General features: G+C 48.0%; 1 protein-coding gene across 2 annotated transcripts in view; it reads right to left on the bottom strand.

Annotated features, from left to right (window-relative positions):
- The window catches only part of NOTCH2 (notch receptor 2), an 83,261-nt gene extending 72,400 nt beyond the window's left edge, over positions 1-10,861 (bottom strand). For both annotated transcript variants that reach the window (XR_004148593.2, XM_021545971.3), the window contains exons 1-2: positions 10,777-10,861; positions 1,389-1,470 (exon numbers count right to left, since the gene is read on the bottom strand). Coding sequence is in view for 1 of the 2 variants with exons in the window: in XM_021545971.3 (XP_021401646.2) it covers positions 1,389-1,470; positions 10,777-10,858 (164 nt within the window). In the remaining variant the exon portion in view is untranslated. The remainder of the gene's footprint in view (positions 1-1,388; positions 1,471-10,776) is intronic.
- Positions 10,862-12,467: the final 1,606 nt, after the last annotated feature.

Below are 12,467 nucleotides of genomic sequence, written 5' to 3'. Positions count from 1 at the left end.
AACATGCTTAAGTACACATCAGAAACACCTACAGAAGACACCTGTTTCTTGTTTCAGTCTTAAAATACAAGTGAAAAGCAAGAAATGTTCCTGCTCTCTTTTCAGAAGGGCAGCTCCTTTAAGGTGACATCAATATAAAAGCATGGACAGGAAAATATTAGGAACCAGGCAAGAGCCAGAAATTTTAAGAGACTTCCAGGGAATAACAAGTTACATATTTGCTCTTCTGTGGCCTTTCTGCACATCAGGTATCGATTTGAACCTCCAATTAGATTATGATTTTCCCTTTGTGTGCCACAGGTGCAATTTCAGTACACTGAGCTCTATGTACCACATTAATAGAGAACTAAAGGTTGTGGTTAGGAAGATGGAAGTGCAAAGAAGTGTGAGGAGCATAGCTCTGTGTTAGCCAAGCCAAATCAACAGGAGAAAATTGACTAGCATTTAAAGAATGCTGGCACTAAGATAATGTCTTAGCATGCTAGAAAATGATACAACTTGAACTTATGAAGTAAACAACCTCTAGAAAATAATCTGATTATTGCTGATGTAATAAATTAGCCCAAACAAAGAGGATTCATCTTTTGGAAAAACAGCACTTTATTTAAAAAAAAAAAAATCTAAATACTGCAGTTTGAAAGGTGAACAGCATTTAAATATATGTGATGTTCTCCAGATAACCAAACACCCTGCCAAAGCTCCTGCTGATGAGCTTGCCATGCAGCAACGAAGTGAAGATGGGTGTCATCATTTACCAAAATCTATTTACAAAATGTAAACAAATGTGGATGTTTGGTTGGGAGGGTTGTTAGTGTGTTTTAGCAACTCACATGTATTACTTGCTCTCAAGCAGTAGAAGGGAATTAGAACACTTCAGAGTGCAAAATAGCTCTGAAAAACCTCAAAAATATTTAAATTGAGGCCGGAGTTCTATAAAGCAAGGGAGTTATTAAGATGGAGAGCAAGTTTCAACTTAGCTTGTGGGTCTGGAAACAAGGTACAGAGTTTACCTCTATGATGGGTTTGGCCTCAGTTCCCAACCTAGAGCAAAGAAATCCAACTGACAAGATCCAAACCCAAATGCTGAACAAGAATCCCAGATTTCTTACGTTACAAAAAGTTGGCACACAAGAACTAATGCATTATAAAGATTTCTTACATTAGAAAAAGCTAGCACACAAGAACTAATGCATTATAAAGATTTCTGACATTACAAAAAGCTGGCACACAAGAACTAATGCATTATAAAGAAACATCAAATGTGCTAAAACTGTTATGCTGAAAGAAGCCTGTAAGAAAATCTCAAAAAAATCACACTTCCTTTCTGGTTAAGGCCCTGAAGGAAAGAAAATAGGTAATTAAATTGATTAGAAATGAAACCAACTTACTTGCAATATCCTGTACCATTTTGATATGGAATGCACTTTCCCTCATTAACACACGGCTTGGAGTCATCCATACACTGCAGAGCTGAAAGAAAAGAAAAGAAAAGAACCATCAAACCCATAGCTACAATACATGTCAAGTCAAAGCTTCATTAGCGTATTCTGGGGAATGAAAATTTTATAGACTGGAACAAAAACAAAGACACTATCACATAGTTTAATTTCATCTCTGGCAGCATCAAAAGAGCCAGACTGAAACAGAAATCAAATACTGATTTGTTCATCAGGCAACCAAATCTTTCCAGAATTTCTTGAAGGTAGGTTTTCAAAGCAAAGTGTGCAGTAATTTCAGTAAGCTCCAAAGACATTCGTGTCAGCACCTGCGTACTTTGGGTTAAGCGTCCTCAGTTACTGCTTTCTGATCAAAATTCTGGACTGAAATTCTCTTAAATACAAAGCAGCTACTCCTAAGCCTTCTTCCAGAATATTTTGTCTCAAATCCTTTCCTTCTTTTTTATTGTCTCTAGGGATAGCAGGCAGTGAAACAGGGGCATCTGTCCCTCATGAGCTGACCTGCTGATTGTCACCAGCAATCCAGAATTTGCTGCAACATGTACTGTTGTGGCCCTCTGATTTCAGACAGGATCATGCTTGCAAATAAGTGGAAAACACCAGAGCAGTTGACAACTTTCAGCAAAGAATGTGGTATTTCTAAGAAGATCCTCTGTAGCTCACACTTGATGTTTTTGCTACTGTTTTTAAAAAGGCATTAAGTATGGCACAGCTTAAGGCCAGCCAGTTTTTATCCAAGTCTACAGGAAGCTCTAGTGAGGCCTGTCCTGATGGAACCTCCAGCTCTGGCAAGTGCTTTTCCCTTCACAGGGACACGAAGCAGCACCCCAAAGTGACCAGAAGGATGGAAACTCTGCAGGAGCAGAGGGCACTTCGGAACCACAAAACTTGAGCCATTCCACTTAGAGCACAGCCTGCCATTTGAATTGCACCAAACTACAAGATAAAGCTCGCAGAACCAGATCAGCTGGATCCTGTCTTGAACTTATCCACAGACCAAGAAGTCACAAGCTCTTCCCAGCTTCCAGTTCTGTCTCTCTCCCAAACTCGCATCTTTCCATGCCTTTACAGACCCTCTTTCCATAACCTTATTGCATTTGGGAAAGTGTTTAACCAACCTTAATTAAAGTCACCAATAATATCCAACCACCTAAACTGCCCACTTGTCAGCCAGCTGTTGGAGGATTGACTGCCCCCCCCACACACACACTTTTTCTTTAAGGATGGATTTCCTTTCCTAGAGTGGTGCTAAATTTTCAGTACAAACTCAGCAAGGGATATCAGGGAAAACTGGTGCAAACCATCACTGAGGTTGATATGCTGGTGACTAAGGAATGGGACTTGGAAGAGTTAACACAGCAGTCCCACTAAGCTCTCCCTGCAAACCAACCAAATTCAGTCCAGCAACTGGACAGCTTGGAACAGCCTCTGGTTCTGCAGTCCAGGGCTTGAAGTGTTATTTCTCAATGACCCTGGAGCACATTAACAGGTCACACGCACTATGAGGCACTATAGGAACGTTTCACGCTCACAATCCCTATAGATACAGTTAAATTCAACCCAGATCCCCGGGAAAATTCTCAGTGCTTCCCACAATACAAGTATGCTTGCTGCTGTTAACTTGATTTCTGCAAAAGGGGCACTTGGATGGCGCTGCTTCTGCAGAGCTCTCAGGAAATGAACAAAATTCCACTCTGAGCCCCTTTCAGATAACCCCCGAGGTCAGGGTTACTAAGCGACAGAAATATTAACAGGGATTTTGCATGGCATTCCCCCACAGCGGGCAGGAACACTCCGGCTGACTCGCACCTGTCTGACAATTTCTATCCCATTTAACCGCAACGTCCACACGGCTTTGACTCCAAACTTCATCTGCTGCTGTCTAACACGGCAGCAGCTTGTTTTCACAGCCAAGATTAGCTCCAGTTAGCAGGGCTCGGTTACGCCGTGTCCAAGAGAAACTGCTCTGTGTCCGAGGGAAAGCGTCGCGATCCCAGTGACTCCCACCGCCCAGCCTGCTCCAGGAGGCTTAAAGCGAGCGGTGCCACGCTTCAGAGGGACAGGAGGGGAACCAGCCTCGGTATTCTCATCTCACCACCTCGAATTTCCATTCTTTTCACACCAGTCGAGCCAGTGAAGCAAATACTCAGAGGATTATTTCTATTGTGCTCGTGCTTTCAAACGCAATTTTGTAATCTCGTCGAGTACCCGCGTCCCCAGGGAGAACTGAGCAGCCAGTTGATTTTGTAACCCGCATAGTAAAAGCTTAACCAGCACTTGGCCAAAAACACCTTCCAGCACAGCCACACAGAGGGGAACGAGAGACTGACGGGGTCACAGTAAGGATCCCAACCAAGGATTCCAGCTTGGTTTGCTAGGGCAAATACAGACACAGCAGAGAGGCTTTAGCAAAGTAATGATTAATTTTCCTGTGGTTTTTGACAAATTATTCCCACCTTGAACTGCTGTTCAGCAGGTCATTAAACTACTACCAGCCTTTAGAGTTCTTTCACAGAGACAATGGGATATATTTGTCTATAGTAATTCAGTAGTGAAAGAAGCTAAGAAAACAAATACAAAAATACTTCTTTTTCAGCTTTAGACTAAATAGAAATACTTTGAAATGCAACTACAGCTGAAGTGAATGTAAATGTAACCATATTCTATATTAAAATAATATTAAAGAGTCACGTGACTTCTTTTGGAAAAAAAAAAGAAATCACAAGGGAAATAGAAGACTACAGTTCTCACAGTAAAATTAGCATTTCTGTGCACAAAGCACTGTCTTCCTGTATTTCATTATATCTTTCATAAAAATTTCACAACACATGCAAAACCAAGGCATTTCAACACAAATCACTTCAAAAGCTACTTCTCTGCTACTCTACCATGTTGAGATCAAGAGTCAAAAGTGCCAGAAACTACCTTCTACCTCAGCCAGCATTAAAAGTTTGTTTTGCTACATGCACTGTGTGAACTGGAAATACTCTGGTGTGTACAGCATGAGAGAAGGCAGCCTTGCCTTGAAAAGATAAAGCCACTTTTCCAGAAGCCATATATAGACAGCATCAGCACACTGTCAAGGCTCTGACAGCTGCTTTTGACAGTTTTCTTCTGTGTTTAACACAAACAGAAATGGTGACTTGTTGGGTGGCTTTCTGGGCTTGCCATAGCCTGCCAGAAGGCAGGTTAGCTTTGTGAATTTTAGGCATATTACAGGGATATTGGGAGGACACTCTCTGTTTTGCAAAAGGCTGGAGAGAGCAGGCCATTCCAGAAAGGAGTACCCAATTCCCAGCTGTCACTGCAGCCAAGGTTGAAGGACTTCTCAAAAAGGGCTCCTGAGTGCAGGCAAGAGGAACACTTGAAGTGATACTGCCCAGCCTGGAGTCCATACCAACCCTTGCCTGTACTGAAATGCAAACTCTACCCTGATGTTTAACATCCTACCAAGACTATTTTCCAAAGCCAGAGGGAAAACCAGATAACCACTGCTGTAAAACAAGCACAAGATACACTACAGGGAATGCTGCAAATTTCAACATCCAAATCTGAAGCTCACAACTGGGGCACAATTATGCCTAGATTTGATTTTTCTTTTTGGCTAAAGAGACAGTTAAAATCTAGGGGGGAAAGAAAAGTTTTGTTTCTGCCTCAGTGTTCTTTATGATGCCAAGATTATCTGGATGTTGTGATTTGGTTTCCATACGTCATCTGCCTACTATAAATTCAAATATTTTCTTGGCTATAAATTTAAAATAAATAGTGTAGGATTAAGATCAGAAGTTGTGTCAGAGTTCAGCTTTTGAGAGAACTTTGCTATAGGGAACTCGAGCCATAACCAGAGCAAGTCTGAAAGGGCTTTGTTCAAACTACCCAAAGGAAAGTAATGCCAATAATCTCCTTGCCCACAAATTCAGAGAAAGTCAAGCAGAAATAGGTATGAAAAACACCAAAACAATTAATGCTGTGAGAAAGAGACATTACAAAGCTGATTTCCCGTAGCTTTGTGGTTGTTTATGCTGCATTTCAGAAGGTGCAGGCTCTGACCAGAGGTTTTACTTTAAATAAGGGTAGAGCGATGTCCTGGCAGAGAACACAGCTGAGCTGCTGGTACAGCTTTCTCCTCAGGAGGACACTACATGTGCCTCTCTCCTCTTTCTGTCCGTAAGTTTCATTATATTCATAGAAACTCAGAACCAAGCCCTTTGTCCTATGTGGTTAAAGCTCGCCCATAGGTTCAAAAGCTTTCTTGTGGGAGTGGGTGGAAAACAACTTACTTGAACGTAGGAAAAAAGTCAAGCTAAAATCGCCTTTAAGACAAGACAGAAAGTAAAGGACAAAACAAGTTTCTATAACCTTTATGCAGCCAGTGAATTTTCTGTCTTGATTGAGATTCATGAGAATCAGCCTGTCAGTTCAACTGTGCTACCCATTATGTATGAAGGGAGAGGAGGAAAAAGGATTTGGAGCCCTCAAACAACAGCAACACAAGACGAGGCATGGAAAATCCCATGCTCAGGGCTGCTTGTCAGAGGTGGATCAGCTCTGCAGAGGACAACCATCAGCATGGCCAGAAACACCAGTTACACAACAAATCAAGGGGGTCTCAAATTCCAAGGGAGAGAAAGACAGCTGCTGATTCCCTTCAGGAAAAACAGAGCGTGAAAAAAGCAGTTAATGCTGAAACATGAGGTACATTCTGTAGGAAGGTCCTCCATGTGCAGAAAGGGACAAAATGCTTCCACAGCAGCACAACACACAACTGCTGGAAGAGCTGGTAAGGAGTAAGCAGCACTGTACATATGGGGAGAATACCCAAAGATAACCAAATTTTGGAGGAAAACCACAAAGGACTAATTATGCTGTTCACTAACCTCAAGAGATTACAGTGCCAGTGAGATTATATAGCAGGGAAGAAACCACTAGTAAATACCAGCTAGTTGAAAATAGGAAAATAGCTTTTTCTTTTTTTTTTTTTTCTGAATAACAGATCATCCTACAGCAGGCACATGGAGGGGGAAGGAAGAAAACTGGCAAAAATCCCTACTGTGAAAAAGCAGTAAAGCCTTATACTCAGCTCAGATTTAGAAACCATTAACATTTGGGGAATTTAAACAAACTGACCAGTTTACACTTCACACACTGAGGGTAGTAGTTAAAGACAAAACTTGTCTACAGGGCATGGAAACAGTCTGTAAAGTGAATTGCTTTAATCAGAGTAAGACATCTCCACTGTTTTTACACACAAAAGCCTGAAATCAATTGGATAATGCAAGACTCAGCTGAGAAGCAAAGCAGAGCTCAGAGAAGTGTGAAGGCACTCAACCAATACCCTATACCTTTCGGGAGAGAAAACTTTAATATTTAAACCGGTTTCCTTCACTAATGCTCTAGACAAGTGCAAACAACTTTGAAAAGAAAATAATTAAGTGGATTTCAGAAGAACAAGCCTGTAAACATGAAGAAATTAATCAGTTTTTTGGTTGGTTTTTTTTTTTTTTTTCATTTGAAGATGCCAAGAGCAAATCTGACTACGCGAAGCTCTTGGACATGCAGAACCCCATGTCCTGTCATCATCTGGTTCAAATATCTCTTCCAAACACCTAGGACCAGCAAAAACTACTAATTAACGCCCCTAAGAACAGAGCTGGGAACCCTCCTGTAGATTCACAGGTAGAGTTGAAGTCTTTGATCATTGGGGTGTCAGGCCCAGGAAGCTGCAGGAACACTGATATCTATATCAGATGCAGCTACAGTTCATGTGACACTGCTGCCACTGAAAAACTATCGATAAAACTCGCATTGTAATAGATACTGAATTTAGGATGAGCTTGTAACACAGTTTGAAAGACAATCAGTCACCATGTTCTCCATCTCCCCACACAGCTACTGTCCTCTGCCTTCCGCCATTTGCAGTTTTCCAAACAAAGCCAAAATACCTAAAATCCAGAACTGCGAGATAAAGCACTCGGTTAGGAGGGAAAAAAAAAAAAAAAAGTTTTCAACAAAAAAATGTAGGGAGGGCAATTAAAGAGCTGAAGAGGTATTGGTGTTTCCATGGCAATCTGGCAGGCAGGAGCCATACTCGCCTCTTCTCCCAAGTGTTCCTGCTGCCATTCTGCAGCACTAAATCTTTATTAATGTGAACGCTGAGCATGTCTGCCCGTGCAGAAATGTTATCCCAGCGCCTGCTCTGGGCAGCGCTTCTGCAGCTGGCCAGGGTGATGTCAGGGAGGCGAGAGGAAGGCTTGCTGCATGGGACAAACAGCAGGCACCCGTGCCATTTTGAGATACAAAGCTCTTTTTTCATCCCCATGGCAGGCTAAAAAAAGGACATGTGCCCTAGGAACAGACTATTTTCTAAACAGAACGAACGATTATTTCTGCAGATCTCGGAGGACCCTGCTTAGAATGATATAAGCACTATTTCTACTAGACAGGCCTTCAACTTCTGTTGGAGAGATGATTTCAAAATGAATTTGGAGAAACTGAAGACCTAAAAAAATCCACAAAGTGACTTTTTAACATGTGCTTAGGAAAGCTCTTTTTCCCCCCAAGGTGGATGATGTTACCCTAAGGTGTCCCAAAGGAAGGGTGACAATAATCATGGTATGGATGCTCCACTGAAGAGTCACTAGCCAAGAGTACAAACTCAAAGGAAAAGATGGTATACCTGGAGCTACTATTGCAACTGCTTGGTTTTGATGCTAAAATAGATTCCCAGAAGAAACAGGCTGCCAGAGTCCTGCTTCTGTTTTTTCACCTACTCCTTGTCCTGGGTTCAAAGGCCAGACACTCATTCTCTCTCATGGCACAGACACCAATTTTGGAAAGGAGAGAACCCAAACAGGATCTACTGAAGGTAATCACCCACTTAGTGCAACAACAGAAAATAATTTTAAAAAAATAGGGGGGGGAAGTAGCTGTGGAAGTTGACAAAAACCCAACCCATCCACTGAAAGAGATTCAAATGCCAAATGCCACCAGAGGCGCGAGTCCTCCTTTCCCAAGGATTCAAGTCCTGAGAACATGAGCAGGAGGATCTTCACGTATTTATCATCTGACTAAGTGATGCCCTGCAGAAACTGATGTGAGTTAGCCAGATTTTCATAACCCTCCCATTTGAAAGTCTAAATCAGCATCTTTGATAAGAACAAATCTGATAGGTAGCAACACCTTCAAAAAATGAAGTCAAACTTGTTCTCCCATAAAAATCCATATCAAGCAGACCAGCACTGTCAGCGTTATCTGAAGTCCTCTGAATTTCACTGGGTGAATACTAAAGACCTCAAACTGCAGTCCACGGCAGCACAGCACCGATTGAAAATGGATTGTAACCTGTTAGAAACACGGGCTGGCAGGCAGCAGCAGCAGCCTGGTGAGAGAGAGCACCAGAGTTAAGGACAGCGGGTAATTAGGGTGGGCTTGACAACCGGGATCCCTCTGCCTTCCCAGCAGAGAAAGGAATGGTTCTCAGCAATTATCAGGTAAGTATCCCTCACCAAAAGCGCAGGTGTTGCTGCCCCACCCCAGCTTACTGCACCTTCAACTGCAGCCCTTTGCAAAACTAAACTGGAAAAGCGAGTTGCTGCACCATGGGGCCTGCATGATGAGACAAGGCTGAGTAGTCCAAACCATAGCGCTCCGTGCATCCAGGAGCCTCCCATTTATTGACCAAGAGGGCTGACAGCAGGTACCTGCCCTCTCTTGCAAAAGACCATCAAGCCAGTTGAACACGCACCCGAAAATACCCTTTCGGTGACTTCATCTTTCCCTTTCCCATTAATTCAAGGCACGGCTCCCACTCCCAGGGAGTGATGCTGACCAGATGCGGGTCAGTATCTCGCAACAACAAGAGTCGCTTTCAGCCTGGATTTGTCACCTCTGCCGACCAGCCTTTGTTCAGCACCAGGAAGAGATTTCAACCACAAGGGCAAAAAATTTCGGCAGCATGGGAGGACCTCAACCACCTCAGGCATGCGTACCCAGGCAAGTGACAACAGGTGATGCCACAGCTACTTCTCTCAGCCCCTCAGGGAAAGGGCCAGCAATAAGCTGCTAAATTGTTCGCATGAAAGTACAGTTTCACTAAGTGGACACGACATTTAGGCTTTGCAAAATTAGTATTTTGTCATCTCACTGAACTGTATAAGCCATTTCCAGAAATGACAGTGCTCCTGTGCACCACAAGTCCATGCTACCACAAAAGCATATTTCTAAGAACCCTGAAAGACCCTTTAATTCTCCTTTTGAACAAACCTAGCCAAAACACAATTGTGAAACACCTTTTTTTTTTAAACCCCAACTACCTTCTTGCAACATATTAGCAAAACTAAATCGGCTTTCAGGGGGGATTACCGGAAAAAAACCCCAACAACATTTCTCCCAGGAGACAAATACTGACCATTTTTAATTTGACCATTTCAAAGTCAAAACAGACCGATTGACTGACCCAACTACTCTGCATCCAAACCAGCAAGAAGTGGTCAAAATTCCGCAGTCAACAATTTCCACTCCAAAACCATACTGAACAAGAAAAGTATTGAAAATACCAGTGTCTTGCTTGCTCATCCCTAAACAGCTTCCACTAATAGTTTCTCCCATAGCTGCACTCTTCACAAGTCATCTTGTGAAGAAGAAGACGACCAATCTAGCCTCTCAAGAGTGAAAAGAAGGAATGAGAAGGCGCGCAATCAATCAATGACTGCTGGTCCTCCGTAGCTTTAACGCGGTGCAGGAGCGCACAAGCTTCACTCCGGGAGCAGGAGCTGCTGGAAATGCCACGAGATCTTCACCAGAAGCCCCCGGTGATGGCTGTGAACCAGCGCTCCAGACAAGCTTCGCACATAATGCAAGGGGGAACAGTGACAAAAAGCGGCACTTCCCTCAGATGCGCACACATGGCTTTATCGCGCCTGGACTGATTAGCGGGAGGAGGAGGAGACGCAGATTCCCTCCGTGTGTGCAGGAATGTCCCCAACAAAGGTTCGCTGCGCAGGTATGCGAAGCGACGGGCGCGCAAGCCCCTTTCTCCCGCTGCGGCCGCCCCGGCCCGGGACGAGCGCATCCCTCGCTCGGGCAGCCCGGGGCGGCTCCCGCGGCTCCCCGGGCAGCGCCGCTCCCGCGGGGCTCAGCCCGCCGCCCCCGCCCGCCTCGGGGGCCGCCCGCACAAAGCGCCGGCGGCCCCGGGCCCCCCGCGCGATGTCACCCGGCCGCGGCTGCCCTTCCCCGGCGGCAGACAGCGGCCGGTCCCCCCCGCGCCGCCCCGCGCTCGGCGCCGCGCCGCAGCCTCCCCCCCGCGTCCCCCGGCACTCACCGGCGGCGGGCTCGGCGCGGCGGAGCACGGCCAGCCCCAGGGCGAGGAGCGCGGCGAGCGCGGGCCCCGCTCCGCGGGCCATGGCCACGGCCGCTCCCGCCGCCACGGGCTCGGCGGAGGGATCTGGGCGCGCGCCCCGCGCGGAGGGACACGGCGCGCGCGCCGCCCCCGCTTCCTCCGCCGCGCCCCGCCCCGCCCGGCCGCCGCCAGGGGGCGCCCGCGCCGCGGGGACTGAGGGGGGCGAGCGGGCGGGAGCGGGGATGGAGCCGGGATGGAGCGGGGATGGAGCGGGGATGGAGCGGGGATGGAGCGGGGATGGAGCCGGGATGGAGCCGGGGATGGAGCCGGGATGGAGCCGGGGATGGAGCGGGGATGGAGCGGGGATGGAACCGGGATGGAGCGGGGATGGAGCGGGGATGGAGCCGGGATGGAGCGGGGATGGAGCCGGGATGGAGCCGGGATGGAGCCGGGATGGAGCGGGGATGGAGCGGGGATGGAGCCGGGATGGAGCCGGGATGGAGCCGGGATGGAGCGGGGATGGAGCCGGGATGGAGCGGGGATGGAGCCGGGATGGAGCGGGGATGGAGCCGGGATGGAGCGGGGATGGAGCGGGGATGGAACCGGGATGGAGCGGGGATGGAGCGGGGATGGAGCCGGGATGGAGCGGGGATGGAGCCGGGATGGAGCCGGGATGGAGCGGGGATGGAGCCGGGATGGAGCGGGGATGGAGCGGAGCTGGAGCGGGGATGGAGCGGGGATGGAGCGGGGATGGAGCGGGGATGGAGCCGGGATGGAGCGGGGATGGAGCCGGGGATGGAGCGGGGATGGAGCGGGGATGGAGCCGGGGATGGAGCGGAGCTGGAGCGGGGATGGAGCAGGGATGGAGCGGGGATGGAGCGGGGATGGAGCCGGGATGGAGCGGGGATGGAGCGGGGATGGAGCGGGGATGGAGCCGGGATGGAGCCGGGGATGGAGCGGGGATGGAGCCGGGATGGAGCCGGGGATGGAGCCGGGATGGAGCGGGGATGGAGCGGGGATGGAGCGGAGATGGAGCGGGGATGGAGCCGGGATGGAGCCGGGGATGGAGCTGGGGCTGGCCCCCGGGATAGGGCCGGGGATGCACCCGGGGATGGGGGAATGGGGGAACGGGGCTGAACCCAGGGATGGTCCCCGGGATGGGGGCGATGAGGGCAATGGAGACTGCGGGGCTGCACCGTGGGGATCACGGAAGATGGGAGGCAGTGGGGACGGCAGTGGATGGCAGCAAGGGTGGGGGAGTGGAGAGTGAGGGCAGCAGGACACGTTGTGCCCAGCGCGGTGGCGGTAGCAGGTACCCCCAGGAGAGGACAGTGGGGCTCTCCACCCGCCACGCTGCACTGCCCCTTGCTCAGTGTGGGTGCAGGCAGCAGATCTGGAGTGTGCCCATCGGGATGGGAAACCCAAAACCAGCCTCGGCACTGAGGCTCACCCCAGCGAGCAGGGGAGCTTCTGGAGCAGACGGACAAGCTCGCTGCCCCACGGCTCACCCCCACAGCTGCTCCTGCTGCAAAAGCCCGGGAGGAGACCTGTGTTCCCACGGAAGAGGTCTCAGGAGGACAGCAGCTGGATTCAGCTTCAAGATCCCTCCCAATCCTCAGCTATCATTTAAAGCGTTAAAAATCCTTCTGCCCTGGCTCAGGCTCCAGAGGACT

The sequence above is a fragment of the Lonchura striata genome, chromosome 9 (genome assembly GCF_046129695.1).
Source record: "Lonchura striata isolate bLonStr1 chromosome 9, bLonStr1.mat, whole genome shotgun sequence".
NCBI lineage: Eukaryota > Metazoa > Chordata > Aves > Passeriformes > Estrildidae > Lonchura > Lonchura striata.
This window is presented reverse-complemented; position numbering and strand designations above follow the sequence as displayed.